At 56.4% G+C, this 16794-nt stretch overlaps 1 protein-coding gene across 1 annotated transcript in view; it reads left to right on the plus strand.

The window, feature by feature from the left end:
* Window positions 1–1278: 1278 nt before the first annotated feature.
* Cd5 (CD5 molecule) overlaps window positions 1279–16794 on the plus strand; it is a 34445-nt gene continuing 18929 nt past the window's right edge. Inside the window, exons 1-6 of the mRNA XM_015478031.2 lie at window positions 1279–1410; window positions 11055–11093; window positions 13200–13511; window positions 14001–14063; window positions 14295–14633; window positions 16368–16658. Coding sequence (XP_015333517.2) covers window positions 1359–1410; window positions 11055–11093; window positions 13200–13511; window positions 14001–14063; window positions 14295–14633; window positions 16368–16658 — 1096 coding nt within the window. The 5' untranslated portion in view covers window positions 1279–1358. The remainder of the gene's footprint in view (window positions 1411–11054; window positions 11094–13199; window positions 13512–14000; window positions 14064–14294; window positions 14634–16367; window positions 16659–16794) is intronic.

The following is a 16794-nucleotide window of genomic DNA, read 5'->3' on the forward strand; positions in this document are numbered from 1 at the left end:
GCCCCTTCATACACACATCTGTGGGCCCGATAAACACTAAGTCCTGAAGAGCGAAATAACCCAAGGGGTCTTTGGAGTGTAAGCAGGTGGAGGGTGCGACTCTCATTTCTGCCTTCCTGAAGCTGAGCCTGGAGCAAGGATTGGACTGGGATTGCCGATTCGCAGGGCCAGGAAGGATGCATGTGAGGCAGGGAGCCAGGCCAGGCCTGGCCAGTCAGAGCTGGGCCAAGGCAGTGCCACCTCTGGGGAAGGGCGGAGGCACCTCCCAGACCTCCACCAGGTGGTGGGTGTGGCCCCCAATATCGGCTCCCACAGCCTCCCCTTTCCTTGATTTTTCCTTCTGCTAAACAGGTTGCGGCACCTGAAACCCTCAGGCCTCGATTAATGGAAACTGAGAAGGGCTGAGGCTGGGGAGCCTAGTGGGTATGCCAGGAAGGGGAGGCCCAGCTGCTGGGGGTGGAGAGGGGGACAGTGCACAGGGAGGGGCCGAGAGGACAGGCACCAGCCGTCATGTCCTTGAACTGCTCTGGGACAGCCAGATTCAGGCACCTGGCCCACTCATCCTGGAGCCTGAAGCACGTGAGAGAGGAACTGGACCCAGCCTGGCCTGGGGACAGGAGCCCTTGTCCTGCTCCAGGTCCCCATCTGCTCTGCAGAATCCTAGAGACCCTGCTTCTTCAGCAGACCTGAGGTTGATTCCGGTCCCTCCAAGATCAGCCTCCACACAGAGGTTACACACACACACACACACACACACACACACATGCATGCGCACGCGCGCACCAACATGGAGATCACACGGATTCCCTTAGATTCCAGCTTCATCCCTCATCAAGGGATGAAGTGGGGCTTCTTCCATTTTGGTTCTCACCGCTGAGCCTGCAGCAGGAACCGAGGTCACGTTCCTGACTTCCCACCTCGCGCCCCCCAGCCCCACTCAGAGATCCCCTAGTGGGAGCCCGGCCTTGGTGCCTCTCCTGCCACGTCCACTCCTCTGCGCCCACCTACAGCCAGGCGGCCTCCGACTCAGGGCCCCACCCCACAGCCCTGTCCCACCAGGATGCCTGCCCCGTCCAGGTGCGGGCATCATCGGGGGCACCACCCCAGTCCTGGCACCTCAGGCAGGAAACTGGCAGAGGCCAGGGCCTCCATTCAATCTGGGGTGGGTGGTTTTGCCAGGAGGAAGTTGACAGTTCAACTTCAAACACGGGTGACGCAGGCCCCACTGCCTGCCGCCGCCCCCTCCCACCCCTGCTCTGCCCGCCCCGCCCGGCCCCCTCCCTCCCTGAGAGCCAGACACCGGGCCAGACACCCTCACCCACGGGTGCCGGCTTGCCGAGGCTGAGGAGGCTGCGCCCATGGGGTCCCAGCATCTGCTGCTGGCCGCTGCGTACCTGCTGGGGACTCTGGGTGAGTACCTTGCCGAGCTCTGTAGGGACGTCTGGGCTCGCTGCTGTGCAGGGCAGTCGGTCATTTCTTCCCAGGTCTGCCTCTGAGGCCTGCTGCTTACCTCTCGGATGTGTCGGGAAGTTTGGGGCCACCAGGGTCCCCGTCTGCTTCCCCAGCGCCGGCTCGGCTCTGGGCTCTGCTATTGGCACCGTCAGTGCCCCAAGCCCGCTTCTGTGCTGTCCAGGACCCCCCTGAACCCCGCCAAGCACATTTGTGCTCAAATCAGACTCAGCCCAGAAGTCAACTGTCCAGCCCCGTCCTGCGTGGCGGCCCTCTGCAGGGTAGCCCGTGAGGACCCAGCCTGTGCTTGGTCCCAGGAGAAACTTGCCAACTCTCTGGGCCAGAGTGAGCCAGGGAAAGCAGGACTCCCTCCGGGGACCCAGCTGAGCAGATGTCAGGGACGCAGTTCACTGTTCGTGGTCCCTACAGCATGCAGCTGTAGGTGGGCCTCAAAGAAGGCCCCAGCTACCAGATCTACCGCAGGCCCAGGGTCCTTCTGCTGGCCAGTCAGGAGGCTCCTGGACAAGTGGGGGGCAGTGGGCGATGTGGCCTGGGAGGCAGAAGCCCTGAGTTCTAAGCCTGACCATGGGTAGCCTCAGAGAGTCCCCCAGCCTCGGCAGGTCTCCAGCTCCCATTTAGAGAAGGTGGGCAGCAGGCTGTCAGCTGGATGAGGCCCGGGAGCTTCCGGGGGGCTTTGGAAGGTGTGGCAGGGCGAGGGGTGCTGGACTCCAGCACCGAACAGGAGGTGGCAGGGGGCTTCCCACTGCAGAGGGGACAGGCTGGGCCTCACCTGCCCGGCAGAGCCTCAGGTGGTGAGGTGTGAGTGTGGGAGTGCGGGTGTGCTGGGAACTCAGCATGCGTGTCTGAGTGTGAGTTCGTATGTGCGTGCTGTGTGCTTGAGTGTGAGCACTCTGGGTGCACTTTCATGGGCATTGCGTGGCTTAGGTTCCCTGTGAGTGTGCTGTGACACGGCTCCTGTGCACACACACTCACATGGCGGTCGTGTGCATAACAGCCAGTTATACAATGCCTCTGTACCGCTGTCAGGGTGTGTCTCTGCCCCAGATTGCAGCTGGCTTCCAGCACCCTGCCAAGGAGCTGCTGCGGCCCTCTGGGTCCCCGAGGCTCCTAGGAGCAGATGCTATACCTCTCAGCTCCCCCTCCCCTGTGGCTCATCCCCCACAGACTCCCTGCTGGTCCAGAGTGGGTCCTGCTCCATGGTCCTTCCCACCTGAGCACCATTGTGGGGTGAGGCTGCTGGCGGGACTGGCAGGTCCCCTGGGTCCATGCAACCCAGAGTCGGGAAGATTTGGAAGCAGCGCCTTCACCCAGTCTGGAGACCCTCAGGGGCATGTGGCTCCTGGGGACATGTTTGTGTGAACTGGTGGGTAATGAGTGCTCCCTCCCTTTGCCAGGCGCGGTGGCAGATACCGGTAATCCAGCAACTCAGGCTGAGGCAGGAGGATGGCAAGTTCAAGGTCAGCCTGGGCAACTTAGCGAAACCCTGTCTCAAAAAAATAAAAATAAAAAGGGCTGGGGGCGTAGCTCAGTGGTAAAGTTTCCCCGGGGTTCAGTCCCCAGTACCTCAAGATCATAACAATAATGATAATGATAATTAGCACCACCTTTGTTGGGATCAAAAGTATTTTTAAAGCCATGGGCTTCTGGAACCCAGTCTGGGAAGTAGGAAGCAGGCGGACTCATTGGCCCCATTTTACAGAGAGGAAAACAGGCCCAGAAAAGCCAAGGACAGTCCAGGGAGGGGCAGCAAGTGGGCAGCCGAGCCCAGCAGCACCCTCCTGCCTCACAGAGCCGCTCTCTGCACCCGTAGCCGAGAGCGAAGGCCCCGGAACCGCTCCAGGGGTAGAGAATGGCCGTAGAGCCCGGCCTCGACCAGCAGAGAAGCAGCCAACCAGGGTGGGGGTCCCACGGGCCAGCACTGGGGCTGGGGGCCAAGACCGCAGGTACCTGGAGCCATTCCAAGAAGAGGCGCATCGGTGCCAGAGCCCTGGGAACAGCAGCCTCCTGGCTGGGGACTTTTGGGCCACTGAGGCCTAGAGATGCCCAAAGCCTGTCAGGGGTGAAAGGGGAGGGCAGGACTTTGCACAGCTGTCCCCTCTAGCCTCGACCTGCCTGGGGTGGGCTGGGGAGGTGGCTCAGGTCTCTCTCACCACCCGCCAGCCCCAGCCAATGGGACTCCAGAAGTCAGTTTGAATTGAATTCTGCCACTTGCCAGCAGGGTGACCTTGGACTAGTTCTATAAGCCCCAGTTTCCTCCTCTGAAAATTGAAAATGATAATATACCTCACAGAGGTTTATGGGATTAAATGAATTTGTGCACATTGAATTTTAGTATCGCGCCTGGCATGTAGTGTAGTACATGCTCAATAAGCGTGACCATAACAACAGAGTGTCAACAAGAACAAGACCAGGTAGGACGGGTCGTGGGGGAGTTTTGCCAGACACTGGCCTTTACAAGGATCTCCTGTCCCCCAGGCCTCTTGGACAGGCTGTTCCTTCCTTCCTTCCTTCCTTCCTTCCTTCCTTCCTTCCTTCCTTCCTTCCTTCCTTCCTTCCTTCCTTCCTTCATCTCTACATGTTATAAGTATTTACTGAGCATCTTCTGCCCAGTTCTGGGCAAAGCATCAGGGAGACGGCAAGGGTGAGACCAGTGTCTCCGGCCTGGTGGATCCGCCCAGCGCAAAGAGGAGGCCTGTAGGGGACATGGGGAAATGAGTGTCTGAAACACTTAACACCTTTGGAAACGCTGTCGAGAGCAACCCAGGAGACAGTTGGCTGGGGCCTAGTAACAATGTTCACTCAGAGACCCCTGTGGCCGCGCAGGCAGGGGACCTCTGGGAGAGGATGACATCTCCCTGAGATCTAAGGCGAGGGGAGGAAAAGAAACAGCCAGACAGAGAAAGAGGGAAAGGGTCCCAGACAGAGATGGCGGAGGTGAAGGCCACGGGGAAAGACAGGCCGAGAGATACACACAGGGAGGGTGTCCATGATAGACCGGGGGAGCCGGCTCCTGAGGGGAGCGGAGAGCCACTGTCCCGGGCTGCAGAGCCGAGACCCTCCTTGACTCTGAGTACAAAGGGGCAGCCTTTGGCAGGCCCAGAGCTCCCCACCCTTGCAGGGAATGGAGGCCCCTGAAAACAAGTGAGGCCTTCTGGTCACTCTGTGTGGCCTCACCCCTTCAGAGGGGTTTCCCTGCAGGGAGGGAATCCAGCTCCACCTGACAGAGTTGATGGAACACCTGCTCTGTGTGTGTGTAGGGTTCTCAAGTGTGAGCACGTGTATGTGCACTGTTGTGTGCGGCCCTGGGGAGGGGTCTCTGGAGCAACGCAGATCTAATCTGATTTCTACTGGGCCACCCAAAGTGACAAAAACCTCTGGGTCTCAGCTTTCTCCTCTATAGAGGCCAGTGGTAGAGCCCACCTCAAAGGATAATTGTAATAATGATGTTATGGAGAGTTGATTGAGCACCTACTATGTGCCGGGATCAGTGAACAAAACAGACAAGATCCCTGCCCTGGTGGATCTGAAGGGTCGGGTGAGATAAGGAGAGGGACAAGAGACAAGGTGAGCTAGGGAGTGTCTGGATGCCAGGTCACGCGGTGTGGGCACAGACTGATAAAGGAGGACTGGGAGACGTGGCGCTCTGAGAGGGTGGGCTGCACACACGGAGGGCTCGCTGGGTCTCGCCAGAAGCTAATATTTGAGCAGTTGGCTGGGGCCTAATAACAACTCAAAGACCCCTGTGGCCGCGCAGGCAGGGGACCTCCGGAAAAGGTCCTGAAGGAAGTGAGTGAGCCCACCATGTGGGCCCAGGGAGAGCGTCCAGCAGAGGGGTCCTTGGCGCACAGGCCCACGCCGTGGAGGCCTTTTCTCCCATGAACTGGAGGACCACAGGGAAGCAGAGGTGGCCTCTCCAGGTCCTCAAGTTCTCGTCCCAAGTCCCAGGCCAGACGCCTTGGGGAATTCAAAGCTTTCCGAGGACAGAAGGTAAATCGCACATGCTCTGTGTGCTCCGAACATCAGCAAGAAGGTCTGGGCGGCACTCCAAAATCAAACGCATTCCCACCCGTGCAGTGAGAAAAAACCTGCACACAACTGGACCCCTGAACGGGGCCCTGACAGGCCACAGAGATGGGGCTTCAGTTCTGACCCTCCCACCAGCTAGGTATGTGACTTGGGCAATCTCTTAGGTCCTCTCTGGACCTCAGTTTCCTCTTCTGAAAATGGGTCTGAACATGATCCTGCCCCACGGGGCTCAGGGTGTAAGAGCTCCCGTGTGGGAAACAGCACTGGGGTATGTGAGGCTCTGAACCAAAGGGAGGACATGTCCCTGTGACAGCAGAGATGCACTATCTGTCATGAAACTCGTGCCAATTCAGTTAAACCCACCAGGCACCGGGAAGAGAGAAAAATAGCTGCTTAAATAGCAGAGGCCATTCTGACCACCATCCGCTGTCTGTGTGTGGACACAGGCCCTGTGAGCCAGATTAAACTCCAATCTGCCCTCTCAGTTTCTTCTGGCAGGCTCCATTCCCCTCGCTCTCCTGGCTTGGGTGATGCTCCAAATGTTTTGCATTTGAAAAGGCTCCCAACCATATCCCAACTCCTTCATCTGGTGCTCCAGCAAGACCCAAAATGTTGGTCATGTCTGATCTTTGGTTCCCCGGAAGCCCTGCTACTATTTCAAGATGGACTAATACTCTATCAGCAAGGTGGGGATCCTGGCCTCCAAGTCAGCCAGCGCGGAGGGTGCCAGGGGAGAGATCCTGCGTCCTCCCCCAGAGCCAGCCAGGCACCGAGTTGGATGCTGGCCATGGTTGGTGAGAGCAGTACAGCTGTTGGAGGGGGCTGTCATCTATGAAGAAAAGGGTCGTCTGACTTCCCAAGCAAACAAAAGCAATTGCTTGGCTTCCTTCTCTGTAACAGTGGTGACAGTCCCCATCGATGAGGCTTTAAGGAAGAAATGGGGTCAGGGTCTTCTTTGCTCTGGGTTTGCCCCAGGTAGGAGCGAATCCACTGTGATCATTGTCAATCAGGTACCAGCCCTTCCCTGGCTGCCCACCAGATCCTAAGCTGCCCACACCCTCAGTCTCCATTTCCCAGTGTGTACCAGCCACAAACACCACACAGGACCTCTGAGTGGATCAGAGGCAGGGACAGGGGCCCAGGATCTGCAATCAGCGGGCCTGGGCTAAATTCTGTCTCTGCTGAACCCCCTCAGGAGCACAGGAGCAGCCTCATGGTCTGTAAGACAGAATGCAGCCTGGCGCTCCAGCAACACCCATCTGCGATTCCAAAACCGGGACTCGCTGACAGTCTCTGACAAATGCATTTGGTGTTGAGCCGGACCCGATCCAATGGGAGGCTACGGATCATCTCGTTGCATCCCACTTGGTGTGGAAATTCGTATATTCCACTGCAGACGACATTGTGTGCTTAAATCCAGAACTCTCCAGACGCAGAGAGAAAGAAGGGTGCCCTCGGGTGCTGCCAGATCAAAAGGCAGCTGCCCGGAGCTCCCGGTGAAGCAGCCCAGAACCAGGACACCCTCTTTTTCAAAAATATCTTAGGATTTGTTTAAAAGCAAAACAAAAGAGAATCTTTTATAAAACTGGCTCAAATGCATGAGGCCCTGAGTTCACTCCTCCACAGGATGCGGAACTGAAGGCCAAAGTGGGAATCCTTCTGAGTGGGGAAGGGGAGAGGATCTACATGTCTCCATGCCGCCCTCAGGAATTCATCTACCCTCACCAAAACCTCGGGGCAGGCCAGGTCAAAGTGACCGAATTTCTACAGATGCAGGGACAGTGAGACTGGGGCCTGGGGACAGTGGGAAGTCCCTCTGACTCTCTGGCTTTTAGGGCTTAGCAAGTCCAAGCCTTGGATCGTGGGGGCTCGAGGGAAGGTGGGTGGGGAAGGAAAGCGCCTCTGAAGAATCCTCATGCCCAGCCCGCCGCTCCGAGGACGGTCGTGGACGGTGGGTAAGGAAATGGCGCGATGCTCCCATCCCCCGCCCCTGGAGGCCTGAGAGCCTCAGAGCGCAGCCCTGAGCCTCGGGCTGCAGGAGTTCTCTCTAGAAAGAATGTGGCAGGACTGAACTGCAGCCCTGAGGGGTCGGGGAGACCCGGAACACAGGGCTCAGAAGAAGGAGGGTATTAGTCAGACACCGGGGAGGATCGCTAGAAAAATGAAAACAGGTGGTGGACGGTCAAAACCGGAAAGTAGCACTGGACAGGCAAAGAATAGGCACTCCAAGTCAGCCGGCATCTCTCTGCCCACCTCTGCCCCTCCTCCCAGCCCTGAGATACATTAGGAACTACCTTATAGAGCACGGAAGTTTTAACCAAGAGGAAGGTAAGGGGTCATGGAATAGCACTTCATCACGTTAAGATGAGGAAACCGAGTCCAGAGAGGTTGAATGGCTGCCAATGTCACACAGCAAGTCCGTGGTTAAGTCTGGCACGTGCATGAACTGAACAAAGCCATAAGTTCATTCCCTTCCATCAGGGTTGCCTGCCAGGACCATGCAGGAATTGGGGACACTGAGCAGAGCACCCCAGGCCTCCCTCGGAAGGGAGGGGAGATAGCTTGGTCTAACAGGCAAAGCACAGCCTCTGCCACTTGCAACTTGGACAAATTATTTAACCTCCCTCATCTACAAAATGAGGACCAAAAATGATGACACCCACTTTACTGCCTTGTGGTGGGGATTGAGAGAGTTAAGCACAAAAATATCCAGGGGAGTGAAAACTGTAAAAATGCTGATGGTGGTGGTGATGGTGATGGTGATATTGGTGATGGTGATGATGGTGGGCATGGCAATGACTGTGGTGGTGTTGATGATGGTGGTGATGATGATGGCAACCATGGTAATTTGGTGATGATGATAGCGATGGTGATGGTGATGGTGGTGACAATGGTGACATTGCTGATGGTGGTGGTGATGGTGGTGGTGATTGGTAATAGTGATGGTGGTGGACAATGGGTAGAGGACCAGGCAGGTGCCCAGAGGGAGGCAACGCCCTGGAATGCACAGACCACTTTTCTCAAGAGCACTTTCTTTTTCAATTCCACTTGGTTCACCAGCACTTCTAGTCTTTCCTGAGAACATGCTCTGAGCAGCAGCTGTGCTGTGGTGTGTGGGATCTGCAGGACGGCCAGGCCCACTCTCTGCCTCCAGGGGTTTCAGGGTCTGGCGGCTCCAGCCCTCTGGGTCGGGGTCTAGGTAGTGTCCATCTCTGCACCTCCCAATGTGATGCTTCGGAGACAACAGCTGGGTGGCTGAGAGCTGAGGGCACGATTTTGAAGTCAGAATCATGGTTTGAATCCAAGGCCTACCACTTGCTAGCCATGTCACACTGGCTGGGCACGTGCCTTCTCCCAACATTTATAGCACAAACACACTTAAATCCCATAATGGGGCTGTGTGGGAGAGTCACCATAATATCTGTAAGGAACCATCTCAAGTTCCCGGTGTGCAGCAGGTGCTCAATAATTGGTAGCTGCGGTTAATAATGAAAGTTGACTGTGAGCTCTGAGTTCTGGCCCCCTGTGCTTCCCAGACAGGGCTTCTCCTGCCAGAGCAACTCGGGAAGGCCTGCCGTGCTGGCCACTCCTGCCCCAGGCCCGGTAGGCTCTCCAGACCAGCAGCCCTAGCTCTCAGCACTGAGCCGGGGCCAGGGAGGCACGGGGCTTCTCCTGGACATCCTCTCAATGTCCCTAGATTGGTGGTCCCACGCTCACGCCACACTGCCGATGAGACTTGGTCCCCGGGCCCACAGGCAAGAAGTGACAGAGCCAGCTCAGGCCCAGAACACTAAGGAGTCATGAGTGCCTGAAAACCAGCCCCTGTGTCATGCGGCAGCAAAGGGCACACCTAGACATCTCTCCCCACGGACACTCCTCCAGCTGCCTAAGCCCTCGTGCTGTAGCCAAAGGAACTGGACTCCCTGCTTCCACGGGGCAACTGACCATGGGGAAGTAGAAACGAGAGGCCAGGGGTGAGAGGGGAGGCGAGCCAAATGGTCTCCTGCCGCCTCTCTCAACATGCCAGCCGGTGCCTGGTCCACTGCCATCAGATGGGATGCTCAGCTGGACCCTCCCTTTCCACTCAAGCCAAAGCTCTGGCCACTGCGCCAGGCCCAAGGCTCCCTGATTGTAAGAATCAGCATCCCTTCCAAGGCCCACAGTGTCCAGATGATTGTGATGGCGTCTCTTGAAGTAAAGGGAACTTATCACAGGGCCACCACAGCTCACTGCCAGGCGCCTTGTGTGGGAGGAGGACGCACCCCACCCCCGCCCCTTGAGAACACTCAGGCAAGGACAGGCCTAAGTTTTTTAAGACCCAACAATAATTTCTCCGGAGCCATTGAAACAGCTGTTTCCTATGTATAAAGCAGCTTCCCAGATCCAGGGCTGTCCCCAGCTTCCAACAGAGAAGGAACCCCAAGAGCCAGACAGATGGAATGAAATACCTGCTTCACTCCATAAGACGGGTCTCTGAGGCCACAGGAGCTCTCGGTCCCACCCTGTCCCCACCCAGATGATACCTCCTCCCCCACCACAGCCACAGGCAAGCTGGCCTCTGCTGCTCTACCAAGCACCCCACGCCATGCGCTGCTGGGAGTAAGAACCCCAGATGGCCACTGGGAAGACGGGACAACGTGCTGTGCCGCCCTGGGCCAGTCCTGCCATCTGAGCCTGTTGTCCTCTGGAATCTAGGAGCAGTTAAAGATAACTCGCCGCCGTTCTCATCTGTCTAGAAAGTAGCAAGCATAGCCTTGGGTTCCCTCGGACTGATGGCTCAGTTCTCTAAAACTAGAGAGGCTCAACTTTTGGAGTGAAAGCTACACAGGGGACAGTTTTACGTTGCACCCCCAACCCATAAAAAGAAGTGATGCCCACCCTCCCGATGCACTCTGTCATTCTCTACTCTAGTCCCTTCTTTTATTTATTTATTTATTTTTTGATACTGGGGCCCTTCACACACTAAGTCACATCTCCAGCCCCTTAATATATATATATATATAATTTAGAGACAAGGTCTTGCTAAGTTGCTTTAGAACCTTGCTAAGTTGCTGAGGCTGGCTTTGAATTGCGATCCTCCTGCCTCAGCCTCCCGAGCCACTGGGATTACAGGTGTGCTCTCCATTTCATTTTTGAAAGAAAAAATAAAAATAAAAAAGCAATGGTTGCCTTACTACATACAGAAATATAGCATGAGGGATCCCTTTGGGCGCTGGCACTGGTATGCATCTGTCTTGACGTGGATGGAGGTCATACGGGTCCTGGGCGTTAACGGTCGTAGAATCATGCACTCAAGAAAAATCCGCTTCACTTTGTGCTCATTTAAAAAGTTAAGTTTTTTTAAAAGAAAGACAATTAATGGTTGCAATCCATTAAATTGATTTCATGACCACTTAGGGGTTCTGAGCTGTGGAATAACAGTCCCTGACTTGTAACCCATGAGAGTGGTCCCTGGGGGCAGCCAGGGCCATTGCTCAGCAGAGGGTGGGTGTGCGTGGGAGAGGGCGAGGGAGAGGGCGGAGCCCTCACTTCCTGACCTTCCTCTCTCCTTTCTGCAGTCACTTCCTGCCTCGGTTGGTTCAGCCTGGAGGACCCAGGTAAGGAAGAGCCGGGTGAAGGGCGGCCTGGGGCTCCTCAGGGGCTGGGGTGCGAATCCACCAGGCTGTGGGGGACCTGCCAATTAAGAAGTTGTCACCTGCACCAGAGCGAACCCCACCACAGCGAAGAAACATGATACATATTTGTGAACTTAGCAGTTCCCCCACATTTCACCACGCCCTGTTTTTCACACCGGCTGGGAGAAACGAGGCCACAAGTCTTGTGAAGTCACTGTGCCATCCGAAGGAGTCACAGGGACTTGGCGGGTCCTGGGCTGGGACCTGGACCCCACACTGACAACCCAGCCCTGAGCTCCAGCTCCCCACCTGTGAGATGGGGAGAAAGTCCCTCCCCGGGGGAAGATTCGAGGAGTCAGCCAGCTGGGCGCAGGGTCTGCAAAGTGTCCTACCTCAGCCAGGTGTTGCATCAACCTGCTTTGCATCCAAGTAGCCAGGTGACCTTGGGAAGCCCCCAGCCTTGCGCCCAGGCCCCAAGTGTCCTCATCTACGTTCCCCACCAGGAAAACCTTCTGCCTCAGAATCCCCCAGAAGAGCCTTTTACATTGAATTGTTTCTTTCTTGAATAAGCAATTCATTAAATTGCCTGGCAATTCTTTATAAAAAGATCTGCAGTGGAGAGTCTCACTTCCATCACTGTCCTCCTCTGTCCAGCCCCTCCTCACCCAGTACCCCAGGCAACAGCACGCTTATTTCTTTTTTGTATATTCTTCTCTAAGCTCTTGGTACATACACAAATATATATACAGTGAGCCCTCCGTGTCTGTGGACTCAATCAACGGCGGATAAAAAAAACGTAGCCAGGTCTAGGATGGCTGTGTCTCTACTGAAATGCACTAATTTTTTGCTTGTTATGAAAATGACATGGCATTTGCATTGTATCAGGATTGTATATAATCTAGGGATGACCAAAGTACATGAGAGGACGCATGTAGGCTGAATGCATATTTTTTTATTTATTTTTCCGCTGCTGGAGATGGAGCCCAGGGCCTTGCACATGCTATGCAGACCCCACCTCTCACTAAGCTAAATCCTCAGCCCCCCTTTGCCATGTTATGTAAGGAACTTGAGTATCCATGGATTTTGGTATCTATAGGAGGTCCCAGGACCAATCCCCCACCAAACCAATCTGTGCTTACGGGTGTCTATATTTTTCCTCCCGCTCATGAAGCATTATAAAATCACAAAAGCCACGTACCTACTTATGTCCCAGCAATTCCACTCGGGGTATTTACCCAAGAGAAATGGAAATTTGCCCACACAAAGACCTGAGCAAGAATGTTCACAGAGCTTGATTCATAGGAGGAAAAACCCAGGAGCAACCCAAATGGTGCATAAAAAATCAAGAGTGGCAAATCCACACAATGAAATATCATTCAGCAATAAATGGGACGAATTACTGATACATACAGCAACATGCATAAACCTCAAATACATGAATAAACGAGGAGGGAAAGAAGAAAAAACCAAAAAGAAAATAAAACCCTTGCTCTGTGATCCTATTCAGATGACATTGCAGAACAGGCAAAACTAATCTCTCATGACAGAAAACAGATCAGTGGTTGCCTACGGCTACATTCAGGGAAATTAACTGTCAAGAGACATGCAGGAACTTTCCGGGTGATGGGCGTGTCCCATATCTAGGTGGTGGTGGTTACATGCTTGTATACGTTTGTCAAATTGCTTCAACAGTACTCTTAAAATGAGTGCATTTCACTGTACGTAAATTGTACCTCAATAAAACGGATTTTAAAAGTGAAAAAAAAAAAGATGGCAGACCCCATCTCAGACCTATGGACACAGAATCTCTAGGAATGGGTGACTGCACTGGACAGTCGGTACCTAGAATATCTTACCCACTGCTCCAAGTTTGGAACCCTAGCTTCAGGGCCTCCTGGGTGGCCCAGCCTGGGTTTCTAGAAAGTTCCTGGAGTGCCCCAGAAGGGACGAAGCTCAGAAGGAACAGGCAGTGGGGGAGGCGGGAACCCGGCTGGCAAGGGGCCCAAAGGGGAAGGGGACAGTAAGGGCTCCAGGGGAGGGCCCTTCCTCTTCACCCCACTGACCCCTGCCACCACTTCTTGACCCCAGATCTCCAGGTGAGGCTAACCGGCTCCCACTCCAGGTGCCAGGGCCAGCTGCAGGTCTTGAGTCACACCAGGGACCTGTGGCACTCGGTGTGCAGTGACAGCTGGAAGGGGGCGCCGCGCCACTGGGAGGTCTCTCAGCAGGCCGCCAGATTCTGCCGGAAGCTGCGCTGCGGGGACTCCTTGGGCCTGACCACCTACTCTCGCTTCAACACACCCCAGAACCAGATCATCTGCCATGGACCCCGGGTGTCCTTCTCCAACTGCAGCACAGACTCACCATACAAGTGCCACCCGCTGAGCCTCGTCTGCTTAGGTGGGTACTGGCCAGCCGCACGGACACCCTTGGGCCGGGCGCCTCCCCGGGTCTGTGCTCTGGACGTAGGCAAGCAGGTGGAAGAGAAAGGGGTCCCCAGTTGATAACCGCCCCCCAGTCATTTATACTGCTGTTGGCACTTGGGGGATGAAGACACAGGCCCTGTTCCTGCCAACCGCTGACAGCCTCATTCCTAACCTCCACCTTCCCATCTGTAGAGTGGAGGACTGCCACCTAGCGAAGGTGAGGGTCAGGTGGGCTTATTGGGCACTTATGTCACAAGCTCCGGATCTTCCTCACACTGCAGGCTGCCCCCAGCCCTCCCCACACCCCATCCTTCCCTCCTCCACCCACCCCTCCCTCTCTCACCAGAAGTTATTTCAGTGGTTTTACACACAATTCCACCACAGAAACATGCAAATCTTGATTTCTTCNATCCTTCCCTCCTCCACCCACCCCTCCCTCTCTCACCAGAGTGTCTCATTACAGAGCCCCAGACGACGACACCTCCACCCACAAGCCCCCCAACCACCATGACTCCAGAGCCCACAGGTAAGCGGTCGGGAGGCCTCCTGGAGGGCGCAGACATAGCAGAGAAGAACCCAGGAGGCCCCGTCACCTAGGGATTTGGGAGGAAGTCCAGGATAAGCTGCCCTGTGCAGTGTCTGGGAGGCACCACCTCCCGTGCCTGCTAGGGATTATCTGCTGGGGTCCAGCAGCGGGCTGTGTTTCAGCGGGCACAGCGCTCAGGACGGCTCCCTTCTCCTGCGCCCCCTCTCTCAGCACCCCCCAGGCTGCAGCTGGTGGCGGGTCCCCGGGGCCTGCGGTGTGCCGGCGTGGTGGAGTTCTACAGCGGCAGCCTGGGGGGCACCATCAGCTACGAGAACCACCACGGGCTCCAGGGCCTGGGAGACCTCCTCTGCGGTGCCCTCCAGTGTGGCTCCTTGAAGCAGCCTCCCGAGGCCAAGGCAGTAGAACCCCAAGACCCAGGAGAGCGCTGGGCACGCAGGCTCTTGCCGATTCGATGGCAAATCCAGAACTCCAGCTGCGCCTCCCTGCACCAGTGCTTCAGGAAAACCCTGGCCCAGGAGGGCGGCCAGGCTCTCAGCCTGGTCTGCTCAGGTGAGTGAGCCCAGCCAAGCCCACAGGCCTCCTGTGGTCCGGAAGTGGCCATGGGCAGATGGCCGGGCAAGCTCCAGAAAGCCCTGTGCAGCCCAGGGTACAGAGACACCAGAGGATATGGGCACACTGAGCCTGAGACTCGGGCAAGGACAGGGAGCGGGAAGGGGGACAGGACTCCGTGACCATGGCTGCCCCCTGGGGAAGTAGCTTCGGCAGGGCTTCCAGGAGGAGGCAGGGCCCTGGTGGGTTTGGCAGAGCAAAGGGGAGGAAGTCCTGCAGGGAGCACCTGATGGGTGGGCCTTGCAGGAGGGGAATGTGAAAGTCCCCAGGGATGATGTTGCAGGATCATGAGGGCTGGCTGGGGGGTCCCTGAGGCCTGGGGCTAGAGCAAGCCCCCAAGAGGGCTCTCTGCCCGGGTCCCTGGGTCACCTCTGACAAAAGACAGAGGTGGTGGTGGTAATGTGGTTGAGGCAAGAACCAGGGAGGCTGAGTCTATGGGACTCTAAGGGGCCAAACCAGGATCAGTAGACAAAACCAAAGAGACCATAGTTCAAAGTAAGGCAGAGCCATCGCAGCAGGCGGGGAGGCCGTGGGCCCAGATGTGAAGCCGCTCATCTACCTGGTTCCAGGACCGCCACCGGCAGTCTTGAGTTTTCACCACCACTGTAGGAGGCAGAAGCTATTACTATTCCCATTTCACAGATGAGGAAGCTGAGACTCAGACAGGCTCAGTTTCTTGCCCGACATCACAGAACATTAGATGGGGTTTCTCCTCAGGCAGGGCCAATCCAGTCAACTGCTGTGCCTTGGCTATTCGAAGCTCGGTCCTCCTGTGGCAGTGCCAGCACCACCCAGGATCTGGTGCAATGCAGAGTCTCGCCTTGGCTGGACCTCTTAACTCTGGGTTTCGGCAGGGTCCCAGAGATTCCCGTACAACGATAGAAGGCATGGCTCTGGACCCCTGGGTTCCCCTGTAAGCAGGGCTGCCCCCACCCCCCGGGGTACCTGGTACAAACTAGTAAAAGGCTGTCCCCTCCAGGCAGAAATCCCCTCCAAGGGTCTCTTGGTCTGAGGAAGGGACATGGCCTGGCCCCCAGCCCCTCATCCTCAGCTAGAAGCCCTCATAATGCAGACTACAAGCTGCAAAACCATACCCAGGGGCCTTGCCTTTGAAATTTCTTCTAAACAGAAGATTTACTAGGACTTTGAAGATGGATGTTACCATGGAAACTGGCCCAAAGCTGGTGAGATCACAACTCACTCTAAACTGAGCCGAGTGGGCCTCCGCCAAGGGCTCCCATCTCCACCCTGCCGAGCAGAAATGAATGAGTCTCCAGCCAGCCCCGAGTCCCTGACAGTCCAGCCCTCAGGGCCCAGGGCCTGGCAGCAGGACTCCTGGGTTCTGCCCCCTGCGAAGCATGAGGACTTAGAGCTGGGTCTCAGCTCCCCATGCCTGTGCCTCAGTTTCCCCCTTCTGAAAAGCCCTCTGTCCCTGCGCTGCATCTCAGGACAGACACTGGCATCCAGAGGCCCCAGGGAGAGTTTGGTCAGGGCAAGTGCTGGAAAGAATGCCAGGAGGAAGGAAGGTCGAAAGGAAGGCATCTGCCCCTGAGTCCTCACAGAGCCTCCTCGCTGCCAGGGCCCCAGCTTTGCCGGTGGCACCGGCTCCAGGGGCCAGGCACGTGGGCTGGTGCCAAGCCTGCCACCTCACCTCTCATGGTCTTCACTCCCCAGATTTCCAGCCCAAGGTCCAGAGCCGCCTGGTAGGGGGTGGCAGTGTGTGTAAGGGCACTGTGGAGGTGCGCCAGGCCACCCAGTGGGCAGCCCTGTGTGACAGCCATGTGAGCAGGGGCCCAGCTCGGTGGGCGGAGCTGTGCCAGGAGCAGAAGTGCAACGGCCTCGTCTCCTACCACACGCTGGATGCCAGTGAGACCTCCAGCGGGTTCTCCTGTCCCCAGGAGAAGCTGTCCCAATGCCACGAACTTCAGGAGAAAAAAACCTTCTGCAAGAGGGTGTTTGTCACATGTGAGTTGGCCACAGCCCATGGTGGGGGGAAGGCAGGGCTGGACTTTCCTTCTGGGACCTGGTTAATGAGCATGTCTCTGAAGGACAGTGCCCCAGAGCCCTGTAAGAGGATGGCAAATGGCGGGGGTACGGGGGG

Source organism: Marmota marmota, unplaced genomic scaffold, assembly GCF_001458135.2.
Source record: "Marmota marmota marmota unplaced genomic scaffold, marMar, whole genome shotgun sequence".
NCBI lineage: Eukaryota > Metazoa > Chordata > Mammalia > Rodentia > Sciuridae > Marmota > Marmota marmota.